The 17,165-nt window shown below is 38.8% G+C and overlaps 1 protein-coding gene across 1 annotated transcript in view; it reads right to left on the reverse strand.

Moving 5' to 3' along the window:
• The window catches only part of LOC110190152 (uncharacterized), a 74,582-nt gene that overhangs the window by 12,855 nt on the left and 44,562 nt on the right, over window positions 1-17,165 (reverse strand). The window contains exon 10 of the mRNA XM_020960489.2: window positions 5,014-5,201. Coding sequence (XP_020816148.1) covers window positions 5,014-5,201 — 188 coding nt within the window. The remainder of the gene's footprint in view (window positions 1-5,013; window positions 5,202-17,165) is intronic.

Genomic DNA, 17,165 nt, shown 5'->3' on the forward strand with positions numbered 1-17,165 from the left:
AGTGAACTTATATACTTATATATTTTTTGTAACTCCATGAACATGCTTCTTTTTTGTTCGAGTTTTTCACGCTTTCCCTTTGGCTGGTTGGTTGCTTTCTCCTTTGTTAGTTCCCCCCTCTGCCGTCCTTTGTCACATGTCATATTCAAACAGTTCCAAGTGTGAGTTATTTGTCGTTTGTCACTGTCCCTCGTCCCCTGTCCCCTGCCCCTGTCCCATCCCCTGCAGTCTTTACATTCTTCGGAGAGTCTCCTTGTTGTTGTTTGCCGGCATTAAATATTTTTCCGAGACGCCTCCTTGGCTGACAATGTTTATGTTTTCCCCTCGCAACTCGCTCTATGCCATTCCTAGGCCCTGATTATTGTTGACTGTGTTAATAATGAAAAAGACAGTTGCAAACAGCTGTGGCTTGACAGAAGAAGAACTGAAGTAACAGACTCCCGGGTCTGGCTCGAAGTGTTGGCCCAGAAAACTAACTGACAGCTATTTAAGCCCGGCTACCTAGTCCTTTTAATTTGTCCGATTTAGTAAGGAAATTTAAGTACAGCAAGTGAAATGTTATAAAACGTAAATTGTATTTTAAATACTAAAATACCTGGATATTTGAGGGATATGTTTTATTTTTACATGTATCGACATGGGTCTGATTTTTAATTAATTTGTTTAATAAATCTTTCTTTCTTTACTCTGCAAATTTGACCTTCAAATGGCTTGGCATCTGTGCATAATATTAAATTCCTGAAATTCCGAGATCCTCATCACTTTCGCTGCTTTTCAGTTTAATAAATGCCACAGACAACACAGACCACACCAATAAGGGCCACATATAAAGGCATACCACACGTGCTGCTCCTTGATTACTTTCACACATTCCCCAGGACATCTCCTGCAGGACTCGGGACGAGAAGGCTGTGGAATCTTTTCACCTGTCGCCTAATCAGATAAATTGCCAACAGCCTTTTAAGGCACTCAAGGTCGTTCTCCGTCTAGACGTGAATTCCGAATGAAACAGAGGCATCTAATTTATTTTTGGTAGCCACATTCCCCGAGTCTTTGTAAATGTTTGGTGCCAATTAATTTGGTAACCCCATTGTGGCAAAAAGAAAAAGAATAAATAAATAAAAACGGGAGCAGATAAATGGTGACTGAACTCTCAGCCAACACCCACACAATTGTCTCTTCCGTTTCGGGGCTACGCCCCGCGCAGGATGCTCCCTCTGTCCGTGTCAATTGCAGTTGCCTCACCTCCACTTTAAATTGCTAAAAATGAAAAGCTGCCAGCAGCACACACAAATAAACAAAAAACGAGAACTGAAACTGAAACAACAAAAAATACGGCGAGGGGCAGCGAGCGAAATAAAGCAAAACAACTTTGCAGTAACACCTACTGTACACACGTACACCCACCGCCCATTCAGCCATTCTCTGCACTGAGAAGAAATCTTAATAGAGGTGGATTCCCCTCATTTGAAGTTGAATATACTACATATATTTCTTTATAATATTTAATTTTCTATGCCTTATAAATTGGGTGCCCTAGAAAGCACTTAATGGTTTTGAAAGAATGTAAGAGGTGTTAAAAATTACAAAATCATACAAATCACATTTAAGCAGAGTTTCATTGCTTATTTTTGGATACATTTAAATGGGTTTTAAACACTGAATTTATAATAGATTATTATTTTTAGTATTTTATATATATATTTTCATATTATTGTTACTTATTTGTTCATTTTATTTCACATAAATCAACCCCGAACTTAAATGGATGATCGTGCTAAAATGATGACACGTGCAGCAGCTTGTCTATACAGGTATTTTCGCTACAAGGACACACATCCTTTTCCTATTTTCTCACTGTAGTTCGCCCATACTTCCCACTCTTTAGCGACTACAAACGGGAGTACAATAAAAAGTGACAGAACAAAAATATGTGTAAAATAAAACACAAAACGGGCGACTCCGGTGGGTGGACGAGAGTGGAAAACGGCAAAAACAGTTCATGAATTTTGTAACAGCCAGGGAAAAGTGACAAAAACAACAGCAGCAGCAGGTACTGGTACTGGGGGAAGCTGAACTGAAGTCATTGGAACGTTGGCGATGCCATTTTTCGGAGGAGTTTGAGAGGGGGACAACAACAAGCTCACAAGCAAGTGAATGCGAATTTTCTAAAATGAAAAGGAACCGAATGAAAAATATAAAAACAAACATACAAACATACACACACACAACAGAAAGCGGGGCAAAGCAAACTTTTTAAATTAAGAAGCAAAGTTAAAACTCGCCGACAAAACGAACGAAAATACCAACAATGCAGGGTGCGGGATAGATTGGAGTGTGGCTGGGAAGGGAATTGTTGGAAATACTTGTAATGCGACGACATTTATGAGACCACGCCAAGCGTTGACATGTCCCCGCCGAATCGTTCCATATCACCTCCCATTATATCCAGCCCCTGTTTGTGCTCTATGATCTTTGGGCCATGCCGTAAATGCTGGAATTGTTGACAAGTTTCTAGCACTTGGACCACCAGCTTTAGAACTCGACAAGAGTTTAAACTTAGCGACTTGTCACTTTAAAGTCACCTTTTTATTTTGCAGGACAGACTTAAAATTAAGGAAAACTTTGAAAAGGGGAAACATCTTTGGATAGAAACTATTGGTAGAATTGAAGTGCAGGTAGGATTTGTTTACCTGCCATTGCACGGATGAGAAAATTATAAAATATATCATTTGAACGTATCCTAAGCATTTGATTTTGTTCAGCACGAATAATGATATTTCAATATTTATGTTTATCCCGATATGTTAATGGCGATTTATCTTAACTGTCATTATTTTGGAGTGATTTCCATTTGAGCCTAACTCACAACTTCCTATATCATATATTATATCATATATTGGAATATAAACTATATCTTATGCAACCCTTTTTAAATCGAACATATTTTCTTGGGAACTCTCTCGATTATCCTTAATCGCTAAGAGATTCTGATAAATATAGATAGAGATAGGGAAAACATAAATATCTATAAGAAAATCATACAAAAGAGTTCATAGAGTTTAAGCAGTTCTTCAATTATTACACATCATAACAATATTTCCCTTGTTCCGAGCTTTGAATATTTCCATCAGCAATATTAATACAACAAAATATAGATGTGAATAATAAAGTAAACTCATTCTCGCTATTGTTTCCCTTTCTATTAACTTCCATCGCTGCTTTATTCCGTCCATATCTTGGGCATAAATCACCGCTTCTTAACATAAATCATGGTGCTTGTCGCAGAACCTGCAACCTCCGCCTCAAATGAACTTTCGCCTGGGCTAGCCTAAATGACCATTCAGTTATCTGGGCAGAGAGGAGGGAAGGAGGTAGGACACAGGACACTTCATCCTTTGGGGCGCCCGCTGACCCGACATTACGCGCTATCGTCGCTGGTCCAGGCGAACTCAACATTCTACCTTGACACAATTCACGGACCGTTAGGCAGGCGACAACGAACATTTAAAATGCACACGCCACTATGATGAGCACACTGTGCAAAATTCTACCTACATTATCTATTAAATAAATAGTATTTCGGAAAGAAAATTATTTCTTCTCTTTACAAGTATATTTTAAAGTTCAAGATGTTTATTTTCTTGATTTCAAACTATAATAAAAACGAATTTTAGGCCATTCTATCCATACTTAAAGTGGATCATATGGAAATGAATTCTTTTTATTTAAAATTAAGGGAGCAAGGTATTTGCCATAAAAACAAACTATTACATATTTATACAGTTTGTGTATTTTTACAATTTGATTTACCATTTCATTTAAAGTTTTATAGCACTAGTAAAAAGTTTAAAGCAACAAATCCCATTGCTTTTGTTTTACTGTGCAAATAAGAAAGAGACAAATAGCTGAGTTGCGAAAGAGAGAGGGCAGGACATTATTATTATGGTCGCTTGTTGCCGTTGCCAGTGTCGCATTTTGACGCAGTTGCTGTGCCGGCGGGCAGACTTCAGACTCAAAAATGTCTCGTTAGGAGTTGCGTAAGCTTTCACTTAATTATATATTTTATATGTTGCATTTCTATGGCTGCATTTTTAATTGGCCAGCAGAGACAAAGTGTCGACCGACTGGCACTAATAGCAAAACATCTAGAAGGGATATGGAGATATACACGAGGAGGGATATAGAGAGAGAGCTCCAAAGACAATGAATGGAATGTGGAGGCAACGCCGCTGGCGTAGACGCAATGCATTTAAAGGACAATGCAAGCGGTAAACTGTGTAAGCCACCCAAAACCACCCATCCAGCTCCACCCACCACCACCTCTATCCTTTTCCCCGGCATACACATTATGCATTTATGTAAACGGTTAACTATAACAGCAGCTGAACGGCTACACAGAGGGAAAAAGGAAGCAAGATATAAATTTTATATATCTTTTCAATTTATTCAGAGATATATATCATATCTCGCTACAGATTTCTTTTTATAATTTTGTGTGTTCTCTAAGGACCGGTTTTTAGTCTTCCTGTCATCATTTTTTAAAGTACAGTTAACACCAGAACATCGATTAGCTTTACGATAAGCTTATCTGATGACCTTTCTTTGGGACTATTAGATATCAGGCACTTTTCATCGTGACGGTGGAACCTGAACACGTATTATCTTATAGCATATGAATTTTCATTAAGTTATTCATATCATTTGTATTATTATTTACATATCTTTTAATAAGACGAATATCTTGTAAATGAGAATATCGGGTGTCTTTCTATATATATATTAAATCTAGAAACTCATATATCCATAGATGCAATTTATTCACTGAGATAGTTAATACTATCTGTTAATAATATCCAATTGTTTTTCCAAGTGCATTATGACCACCCCCAATAGTCGTTCGGTTAAACATTTTATGGTGGAAACAAAGTCACTGAAGCCAGCCTTACACAACCGAACCGCACCGTACCGCACCGTACCGAACCGAACAGAACCCAACCGAACTCAACTCACCCGTCCCAGCGTATTGTTGTCGTGTATCGCCTGCTGCAGGATCTGCAGATTGTAGCTGGTGAACGATAACCAAATCAGGTCACCAGGATATCCGTGAAAGTGGTACGTGCATGTCGTATTCGGCGGAAGCGTGTGACGCGGACTCACAATGCGTCCCATGCGGCCGCGACGCGAGAATAGCACATCATCTGTAAAGAGCGGAAAAAACGAGGGGGTGAGATTATAATATTCATATCCGCATATATATCATATAGATATTTATGTAAGCTGCCGTACGGAGTCACTCGTCCTTCTCGGAGCGTTTTAATATGTCCTCAGAATGTTGTATGACAAACGGCTTACATGCGATTTAGGTTAATTTACAATCTGTGGATGGTGTAGCGACTTTTCGCATTGTTTTACTTCTGGCTTACCATAAATGTACATAGTTGGCTGTTAATGTAGGATTTTCTCAATTTAAATTCCCAAAAGATTAAATCCCAAGTCTAGTTGCTAGCTTATTCTGTAGCATTTCATCCTCAGAGGCAACTTTGTGAAAGACTGGCTGCGAATACAATGTTAAAGCTGCCTCCAGTTGCCTAATGTTGCAATTCCGGCACTCGGCTTTAATTAAAGTTGCCAAAGGGAAGTGGCAACAAAGAAGCGGCGAAACGAGCCGGGCTAACAACGCAGAGTGCAAACCAAAACCCAGAGCTACACAGTTTCGGCCCGGGACAACTTTGGCAACTTTTGATTCAAGTGACAAATTAAAAAAGGCAACGGGAGCAAAACATTGCCGCAAAAAAGCGAAGGAGCGATGGCAAAAAGCAACATCTACTCGGCGTTTCAATTGGCAAAAGTCGCCACGTTTCGTAGCAATGCGCCCAGCCGGCAGGAAAAGCCGTTTGGGCGGGTGGGAAATGGGAAATGGGAAAGACGAGGCGGCTGGCTGAAGTGCCAGTCGATATAAAGGAAACAATCGTCAACGGTATCGATGATAACACCTGCGTCGCTTCTAGCCGCTGCGACAGCTTTTCCAACTTGCCGGCGTTCAGAGAGAGGGGGCCCGGAGACTTTTGATGTGTGCCGTGCCGCATCGAGTGGCAGACAGAAGGGAAAAGTTGGTGCAGCTGCCACAAGGCAAAAGTTGTCGGCCCGTTGGGCTCCGTTTTTTTGGGTGGGAGAACGGAGAAGTTAAAGATCGATGCTGGTTGGAAAGCGGCTCCCTAGTACACTTTTAAAAAATTCAAATAATTCTAAATTTAAATGTGAAATCTTAAGAATTATTATTATTAATACAACAATTAACCATATAATATTCGTTTTTCCACTATCTCAGTAGTGTAAATGTTTATGAATTGTACAATCTTGTCAATACTCTGAACGGAATAAGATTTAATAAAGATCTCTCAAAAAATCTTCCAAATTCTTTTATCATTCCTATAAATGACTTACAGTTAGTTGTTAAGAACTTATTGTATATTATACATATTACTTGTTGTATTAATTATATTATTTATTTATTCCCTTCACTTGTACTTTTGTATTTTACAGACTTTGAACACTAAAGTTTGTCAAGTGTAACGACGTCTCGTTTTATTATTTTTCCGCCGTATCCCGAATGTGTGTGAGAGTGCTAGCTAAGTAATACGGTTTTATGAGATTTTTATTGTCACATTTCGCTGGTTGTGGCATATAAAAGTAAAGTGGCCTTTAAACATGAGCTGCTCCTTCACAGCAACCTGAATGGGAGTTTAAAAAACTCCCATGGCATGGCGAAGGGGGTGCAGGCAGGGAGTGGAATAATAAAAACATTGTTTCAAAAACCTCAAATCCATTGTTCATTCCATTTCTGTCGTTTGAAATATACAAATCAAATTTAACTCATATTTCAAATGCATGAGAGAGCGGCTTTTCAGGCCCTTCTGTGCGGAGTGGCTCAACCAAAGTGAACGCTCATTAAATTTGCAGTCGAAACTGTCAACAGAAATCTCAATAACATTTTTTAGCACACTGGGGAATGTGATTTCACATATCAACTAAAATTCTCAAAATAATCGACAACTCCGCACATGAGAGATTCATATATGTATATAGAGATACATAGGTATGTTATGGCACTGGGTGTGGATAGAGGTGTGCCCACAAGGACTCGCATGAGAGTGTGTGTGTGAGTAGAGTCCTGCATATGGCACATGAAATGTAATCATTGGCCATTCCTGCCATGGCATGTGAATTAGTTAACAGATGGCCGGGAGCACTCACATCTAGAGATGGAATATGGGAGAATAGGAAAAGAATAACGGAAAATATATATATCTGATATATCAGAGTCATGAAATATTAAAGGTAAGAGGGATGAACTTGGTCTTCCGATTAATACTAGAAAGTAACAAAATCGGGTAAAATAGTTGTAGTCTGAACACTGAAGTCAAGTAATTTTAATTGGGTTCTATTTATAAATATATTAATGAAAAGAGAAAGAATTAGCAATGGTGATCTAATAGCTGATAGGGGGTAGCGCCATCCAAGTGCTTGCCACTTTTGATCCTTCGAGCCGGATGGTCTACCAAGACTTAAGTAAATACCAAATCAAGTATATTCAAATGTATTCCTTATGACTCTCTAGACATTCTTCAAAACTATTCCATACAGAAAATACAAAAATATTTTTCTTTTTTTTTTTTGAAAAATCAAGGAAAACTATCCCACGAGCACACCTCTAATTTCCGCTGGCTACAGTTGCCCAAGTTCGCAGTAATAAATTTCGCTTCGACACATTTGCGCTGACTGCGTGGGCCATACAACAATAAGTGTTCCTTTGGCCATGCCTTTGGGCCATATAGCTACTATATATCCCCACAAACACACTCGCACACACTCGGAATAATTCAGGCTAGTGACTGTGTGGGTGCGTAATAGCTGCAATAATAATAATATGCTTATCAGCTGGCCGTAAAGTGTGACTATCGAGTGGCAACACTGGGCACAGGGACAGGTGTGTACGTATACCTGGGCCAGGACCAGGACCAGGACCAGGACCAGGTATTGGTGAAACCGCAAGCGCTGGCAATAAAATTGTTATTTTGCGATTTATTATTAGAGTGCATTTGGGCCGCCGGCGGTGGTGGCGAAATGATGGTAACGGTTACTCGGTGGCTTTTGTATTTTTTCCTCTCGGCCAAAAGCCGCAAAATGTAGTCGCAACACATTTGGGGCATTAAATTATGGGGTGTTACCCTTATTGATTGCACGAATTGGAATGTATGGGCGAGGGCAGGGAAAGGGCCAGAAAAGGGGGTCCTGGAACACCTAACTATTGCTGATTGAGTAGCATTTCCATTTCCATTCATGCCCTTTTCCTCGCTGATTGTTTATTGCCGCTGTTTTTGTTGTTTTTCGATTTTCGGGCCAAACCCGAGCGCAAATTAAATAGAATTTTCCCTGCAGGCTGTTATGCGTATGTGTTTGTGTGTGTCGTATCTTCCCATGGCGAATTTCCCAGTCCGGCCTGTTTATTTTCATTTTATGCTGCATTACATTTAACACATTCAAACAATTAGCCAGGCCAGAAACCGAATCCATCCTGTGCGATATTTAAAATTCAAGTGGATGCTGCCCCATGCCGTCTATATATTCGCCATATATCACTTAATGGATTGTCACGCATATTTGATGGCCCTGGATTGGTTTTCGTTGCCGGTAAATCGCCATAAGCCTAATGGTCATTCAACATTAAATTGACAAATACGTACATACGTCTGGTTCTGTCGACTTATTTAAAATACTTTATTTTCTGCAAATTATCGTTTGCCTCATTAACCTTTCGTCAGTTTTAATCATTTTGATTTGCCGTAAAGTTGGTTTAGTAGAAAATCATATATTCAGAAATAGTAATTCAAATTGATTTTATATTGTATTATATTAAAATAAATCCTATTTTTAAAATATAATACAAAGAAGCTCCTAATATTTGTTTGATGGATTGAATTTAGCTCAGATTTCAATAATTTTCAATAACCTTATTTAGAGGTTTTCAATTTCTTATTATGCTAGATTAAATTCAAATGACTCAATTTGGGTCCAATTGTAGTTCAAATTTGTAACACTGTATGGAAAATATTAACCTTTTCATTGTCATTACAATAATTATTGTACTAAAGAACACAATTAATATGAATAGAGCTTAGTGGAAAGGTATGCATTTGGCTAAGTTTTGGCTTTTGTTTATATTTTATTAGACTGCATTTTCTAAGCATTCATATTCATAAGCTAAAAACTTATTTAATTGATATTTTATTGTTGTAGTGTGAAATATTTGTAATTCATTTTTAACAAGATAATCCAAATTATACTTAGTGAATATTCTTTCCTGCAAACAACTGCAACTGAACTGAACCACACTAAATATGTATTCCAAATTGACCGATAACCGCTCCGAACCAAATACTGAAATATGATTAGTCGGTCTGGCCAACAAAGTAAATTAAACCTAATAAATAGTAAATGAGAAACAAACAAAAACATAAATTCTTTCTGCCCCCAGTGCCAGTTTTGCCAACACATTTGTTGGTCATACGAATACGTACCACATCGAGCAAGTTAATAATGTTTTTGTGCGCGGCCAGGACCGAAATTTAGAAAATTTTCAGCTGGCGGCAGAAAGTGGCTTAATAAATATATGCAGAGGCATGCCCCGGTGTCCCTAATGGAAAATGGCGTATTTTGTGTGTTTCCCCTAATAATTAATTTCCATGGAAAATTAAGTTGCCAAAGCTTTCAGCCAATTAATGCTGAAGGGTCCAGATAAGCCCGATCTGTGCCAAATTAAATCGATTTGCGCTCTTTAAAACAAATGCTCGCTGCAAATCGCTGCTCATCGGAATAAATTTATGAATAAACAAGCTGCAATATTTTCAATATTTGTCTAACAATCAAAACCCACAAAAAATGGCACACAGTTAATAGAAAGTTGCTAGAATTTTGCTTTTCATTGACAAATTCACGTTTAAATATTGATATTACATAAAAGCACATACATACGTATATGTACATGTATTTCAATGCGCACCCACACTAGAGTGCAAATAAAATGTGCCGTTATGTGCAAATATGCTAATTTGTTGTTTGCCAATCATTTCCTCCCCCTTTCCCCTTTCCCCATCCGCCGGCATCCCTTCGCCCTTCCCGTTGTTGTTTCCAATAGCTTCCTCTTGCCATCCGCTGATTGCAAACAAAATTGCAACTCAATAAGCAAACTAAACAGCAAATATTCCTCGGCTTCTATAACATCGCAGTTCCCTCTGGTTGGAAATTCATCCCCCGCACACTGCCACCCCCACCCCAATGGACCACGATGGAAAATCGGAGAAATAAAGCCAATATCGACCGATTTAATGTGCTTGACTTACAGATGTATCGCAAAGCTAAACAATAAATGTTGGACACATTCTCTAAAACCAATGTATCTATCTCTATTTTTAAGTTATGAACAGGTAAATATTAAGAGTGAAAAATTCTTTGAATAAGTTAAGAAACTATCAAAAACAATTAACAAAGTTCAAAATTCTAGAAAGAGATTTAAATAATTATAAAGACAAGCCAAACAATGCTGGTCAAAAAATAACTTCCTTAACTATAAATATAATTTAAATCACTTCCTTTAATATAATCGCTTGGTGAAAATTTCTCTTTAATTTATAAATCACTTTTCACATTAACATTTTCTCCTCTTATAATTTCTCAGGATACCTATAATTTTACATATTGCAACAGAGACGAAACTCCACCCGCCAACATATTAAATATAAATTCCATTGTCTCTGCCCGCTGCTCTCCACGCCTCATTGTTTGCTTTCCCTTTCTTTGTTTTCGTCTGTTGACTTTATGAAATTAAAAAGGAAAATTTCCACAAACGTGCCGAAAGAAAAAGGAGCGAGCGAAGAAAGGCAACAAAATTGAAAGGTTTTGTTTAAAGTTTGCAGAAAAACTTTACGAAACTTTAGGTGTAACAACAGCTGAGAAAAGCGTTGTAAAGATGGTTTGAGCTACTTGGCAGGGCTCCACAAGAAACTTGTGATTCATTGAGGCATACTGGTGGTTTTTCCCCCAACTATGTCATCAGCATTTAATCCGTAAATCAATGAAAAGTAAAACGTCAAAACAACTTCAGCTGAATTGGCAATTAAAGAGACATAAGAGTGCAACATTGTCAGCCTAATAAGGGTAAAATGGGGGAAATTTGAAGCGATTAGAGTTGTCTATTTTATAATTGAAATCTATTTGTAGGTGAAAGAATCTTCTCTGAAAATGGGAGTAGAAAATTAGGAAATGTTGATATTTCCTAGAAAATATAATAGATAAATTAAAAGTCATTTCACTTGTATAAAAAGGAAAAAGTGATGTTGTATTTAAGATATTTTTACTATCAATAAATATTTTTCATAATATTGTAAACACTTTTGTTGCCTATTTTTGTAATATTCGAATATTCTTAGAGGCCATGGAGCAAGTCATAAACCGGAAACCGTCTGAAAAGCCATAAATTTCCAGCATCTGCGGTTCGCATCTCCCGCTCTCCCATCCATTTTCCCCCTCAGGTTTCCATCGATGTTTGTGTATTCCAGTTGTGCCTGCTTAGTTGGCACAAATGATCTGGGGCGAATCTTACAGCGATTCATACGGGGTAATTTATTACCCGACTCAGATTGGCGGAATTATCATTCTGTGGATGTGGAGGTGGATGTGGGAGAGAAGTTGCCATGCCAATGGACATGTCAAATATTCGCACGATGAAGTTTTTCCGCATTTGTGGACGGTTATTGCATGTGGAATGTTGGGCTGAAGTTGATTAGCACTAATTAGGGAATCCAGACGGAATCGGATATTGATTGGGTCAGATAACGCCTGGCTGACGGAGAAATCCTTTTTAGGATATAATTGGTTCGCCAATTGGCAGCTATGACAATCAGTTCCCGGAAGGACCTTTTGGTTAATGTCAGCAGTGAGACCGACTGATGAAACATACTTTAAACGCAGACTTTTCAGGAGCTGTCAGCGAGTAAAACAAGCAAACAAATTTTAATTAAAATCGACACGAACACGCACACACACACACCGCAAACCCAGAGGGCTTTTCTTCGCTTCGACTGGGCGAAAAGTTGCACATTTAATTAAACTTAATTGGAAAAGTTATGGCCAAATCAAACCGAATTAAATATGCAACAGATTTTGTTGCCCAATCAGCGAAGAGAGCGAACTTTGGCACACAAAGCATTTGCATTTGCAGTTTATTAATCATACGCCGCGTGGTCCCTGGCACCCTTTTGCATTGATTATCGCAAAAGGATCCTGAATAAAGCACTGCTGATGATTATGTTATGTATAACATTGCCATGACCTTTGCCGCACATAACAAATTGTCCTTGTTCCCCTGTTGATATTTTCAAATATTCAAATACAAATGCATATTGAATTTAGCATCCCCACATGCTTAATGATGGCAAAAGAGAGCCGGAGCGGTGCTGGGGTATAAAAACCGCACACCCACACTCACACAGCGAACAAATGAAAGCAAAATGAAACGATAAATATTTGGTTTTCGTTAAAACTTTAATTAAAATCATGCTGCACCCCCCTCCTCCCCCTAATAATTTATTTGTAGCGCGCAATGCTGCTGCTGCCCCTTCCACACTGAGGGGGGATTCCCCGGGTGCGTGTTTTGTGTGCGTCGATAACAAAACAATTATAGCGCTTTGTTTGCCCGAAATGTTAGCCAACTCCTTCTGGCCCCGCCCAGCCGGAAAATCGCCTTGTGTGGCTACTTGGCCATTATAAATAAATGTTTCACTCGCCGGACGGGCTTCTCTAATTAAACGCGCCGCAATATTTTCGCTTGAATTGAAGGAATTTGTGGCATTTTTCATATTTGTGAAACAGTTTGCATTAACGGAATGCGATTTGTTATTTTTGATTAGTATTTATCGATGCCAGGAGTCTAATGAATGTCTTTATTGGTTTTTAGTTAATAAGTTATGAAATAATGCTACCCACCCTATTATAGTTTGTATTTCGTTTTAGGCTTGAACACTATTAAAGTTCTGATATTATAGCTCCGTCACCTTGACTTGGAATGGATAATAACTATGATAGATATAGCCACCAAATGGGCATTTCCTCCCCAACAATTTCGCCTAATGATAGCAGACACATCTGTTCAATTTCCCAGCCAACGCATTAAGCAAAGCCGAAGTGAGAAGGAGACGCAGGACGAAAGGCATTTCACAAAAGTTAAACGGTCAAAAATTAAGCACAAACAGAAACAACAACACCTAAATTTGTATATATGTATGTATGTATAAGCCGGGAAGTTAATGAGCACAACAACAAGGCATAGAAAAGCCGTTGTGTAAGGGAAAATGGGGAAAATAAACAGGGAATGAGTTGATTTTCCCTATACTTTTATGCCCCGAAATTGCCAGCTCAAGCAAAAAACTAATTTTAAATGGGAATTCTCTCAATTTTCCGCTTTCTATATTATTATTATTTTTTTTGCAAGATAAAGAGCGTAGGAGAAAATAATAAATGCCCAGCGTTTTTGGTTTGGCCAGCAAAATAAAATCTACTCAAAAGTTATTAAGTGCAAATTAATGAACATTAGCGGCTGCCATGGCGTTGCCTACTTTTGGCCACCACTGTGGCCGCTGCACTAAATTGATGGAGCGCCAGAGTCCCGGGGTTCTGGGTTCCGGGGCTCCAGAGGCTCCAGAGGTGCAGAAGGGCAGTCTGAAATTTCATTTAATAATTTTTCAATTAAATGCAGCTGACTGCCGACCGGGGAGCATGAAATTTCAGGAGATGCCAAGCCGAGAGGAAAGCTTAGGAGCAGAATCCGGGTGGAAAACCAAAGGGGAGGAGCTATGGGCCATGGGAAAAACAAGCTTAGAATAGAGCACATCTTCAAGAAGAATATTAACTTAACGAGGTATATTAATTAATGGCAAAGCGAGGAGCTGAAAATTAAATCCAATGCAAATATATATTGTGAAAAAAAGAGATAATAAAATTTTATAAATTTCAATGAATATTCTCCTTTAAAGCCTTTTTCTTTTGTTTAAATTTTATTATATTCAAATAATGGTGAAAAATCCATCAATTTCTCAAGCTAATAAATCAGATTTTTCCTTAAATATAAATATAATTAAAATGAAGTTAATACCAAATCCAATAAATTCCCCATTCCAGCTATCGTTTTCCTCTCCCAATGGGGTTTCGCTCAACTTTTCCGACTTTCTTTTACTTGTTTCAAACATTATCTGCTGCCCAAGCAATTACTCATACTTTCTTTTTGGTGGCCACATCAACTCAAGCCTAAAAAGCCATTTGGCCGGCTTACGCCCTCGGTTTCCATGGGGGTTTCTTCGTCTGGCCTTGAATTTAATTAAAATCTCATTTAGTCTGCTTAGATTAGGGCCAAAGGCTAATCGGAGGCTATATCTGTAGTTTCGTTTACTGCCATTAAATTACGAACACCTCAGCGACTCCTTCTTCGCCAAACTACTCCGATTACACTCCATGGAAAAGGGAGCCTTTCAGCATTTCTTTTTGCTTTTCTGGCAATTAAGCAGCCAATAAAATGCCCAACCAAGAATCGTTTATAATTTGAGCTATCAAATAAGAGCGACTCAGTTTATTGCTCTGAAATATCCTTGATGTTGGTTAAATTTAGAAAAATACTAACCATATCTTTATTATACTATATGACAAACACCTTATATCGAATATAAGTGTAGGGGAATTTAGTTTAATAATTCACATACAATAATTTATTTACAAGATTGGTTTAAACATAAGTGCTTAGATTAGGTTCACAAGTTCATTTTCTTTTTGTTTTCACACACAGCGTCTTCTTTTCACAACTTCTCACTAGCTCTCTCAAACGACGACTCTCTTACTTCTAGCTTTTATTATTAGGTCTTAAAACTATCGGTTATTATCTAAATATCGAAACTAATTATGGGTTGCCAGATAGCTTAACCCGCTTCTAGTACGCCGCGAAGGAAACCCGCCTATTTCGAATCCCACATTCGGCCCTCCTGACTGTTCATTCGCCCCGAATGGACCTGGCCATGGCTTCATGAATTCAGAAACGGTTGACGTTTTGAACGGACCCTCTGTGTCCCCTATACGCTCAACTTCATATCGCCCATGATCTTTGACAGCAACTATTTTGTATGGCCCTAAGAACTTTCCCTTAAGCTTTAACCCTACTCCGTACTGGGTCCTCTTAATCGCTACTAGGTCATTGACTTTATAAACTCTTTCCTGTTTCCGTTTCAAATCAAACGCTTTTTTATTCTCTTCCTGCAACTGTTTGATACTTTCTCTGGCTGTTTGGCGATATTTCTCTCTTTCTTCATCCAACTCTTTTACTGCAAACTCCTGCATCAAATCTTTCAGCTCGCTGCAGTCGGTCAATCGCATTTCAACTCCTGTCAAAAGCTTAAAAGGCGTGATCCTGGTACTTCTTGGCTCGGTGCTGTTTATAATCTGCTGAACTCTTCCAACGTGCTTATACCATGCAAAAGGACTTTCATAACTCAACTTTGTAAGCATTGGTACGACGATCTTGTGAATCCTTTCGACTTGGCCATTTCCGCGCGGTACACCTGTCGCTATGAGCAAATGCTGTATATTGTTCGACTCGCAATACTCCTTGAATGCTTGAGATGTAAAAGCAGTGCCTCTGTCCGTCACTATGCGGCAAGGATTTCCAAAATGTACAGCTTGCTTCTCCAGACTGCTTACGACTTCATCCACACCCGTGCTACGAGTTGGGTAGAGCCAAACATACTTCGAAAAACCATCTACTACGACCAGAATATGATTGTAGCGCTTGGTCGTTGTCTCCATTGGTCCGACGTGATCAATGTGGTATGTTATGAAGGGTCGGTCACCTTTGTCAATTGAAGTAAGAAACCCTTCCCTTTTACCCGCTTTGGCGTTTACAATTATACATCTGATGCAACTCTCGACGTTTCGCTCTGTCTTTTCTTTTAACTTGGGGATATAATACGACTTTTCGATAAGTTCTTGTGTCTTTCTGGCTGAGAAATGTCCTTGATTGTGCGCTTTTTGAATTACTTCATTTTCCATCGACGAAGGCACAACAACTAGTTCGCGATTCGGGTCTTTTAAAAGAACGTCATTCTCCGTGTAGAAATCTTGGTATGCATCCTTTTCTACAAGACTTCTAACTGCTTGTGTCCATTCATCCTTAGTTTGGGCTTCTTTCAAACGGTGGGTTATAGAGTCTGATAAAAAGAAACACGAGACTCGACTCAGAGCATCCGCATGTTTCATTTTCGTACCGGAACGATGCTCAATCTTGTAGTTAAAATCCTGTAAGTATAAAGCCCAACGAGCTACGCGAAGAGGAACTTCCCTCTTGTTCATGGTCATCTTGAACGCGTTACAGTCCGTAACAATTGTGAAATTTATGCCCAACACATAAACACGCCACTTCACTAGAGCTCCAATGATAGCTAACACCTCCAGCTCGTACGAGTCATATTTCTCCTCAAATGGTGAAGTCTTTCGGCTCATATATTGAACTGGATGAAATAAACTGTCTTCGGGATCCTTCTGCAGCAAGACTGCTCCAAAACCGTACTTGGACGCATCTGTATGGATCTCAGTTTGTAAAGTTGGATTGTATAGCTTGAGGACTGGTTCACTGATGAGAGCAGTCTTCAACTTTTCAAACGCCAATCGTTGTTTTTCCCCGAATTCAAACTTGGCATCACCTTTCAACAAATCCGACAAAGGCCTGGCAATGGTAGCATATCCCTCAATGAATTTTCTGAAATATGAAGTCAGACCTAGGAATCGTTGAATACCTTTTTTATCGCGTGGATCGGGAAAATCTTTTACGGCTTGTATCTTCTCGGGACCTGGAGTGATATTTCCACCTTGGATGATGTATCCTAAAAACTGTACTCTGCTATGTAATAGTTGGCACTTACTCCAGTTGATCCGCAAACCGTTTCTAGCAGCAACTTCTAGTACCTCCTTTAACTTAACAAGTCCTTCTTCAATGTCCTGGCTGGGTATAATTACGTCGTCCATATACACAACAACCATTTTGGTGACGATGAGGTCCCTTAGAACTGCCA

This window comes from Drosophila serrata, unplaced genomic scaffold, assembly GCF_035046125.1.
Source record: "Drosophila serrata isolate PLE 108 unplaced genomic scaffold, ASM3504612v1 contig_272, whole genome shotgun sequence".
Taxonomy (NCBI): domain Eukaryota; kingdom Metazoa; phylum Arthropoda; class Insecta; order Diptera; family Drosophilidae; genus Drosophila; species Drosophila serrata.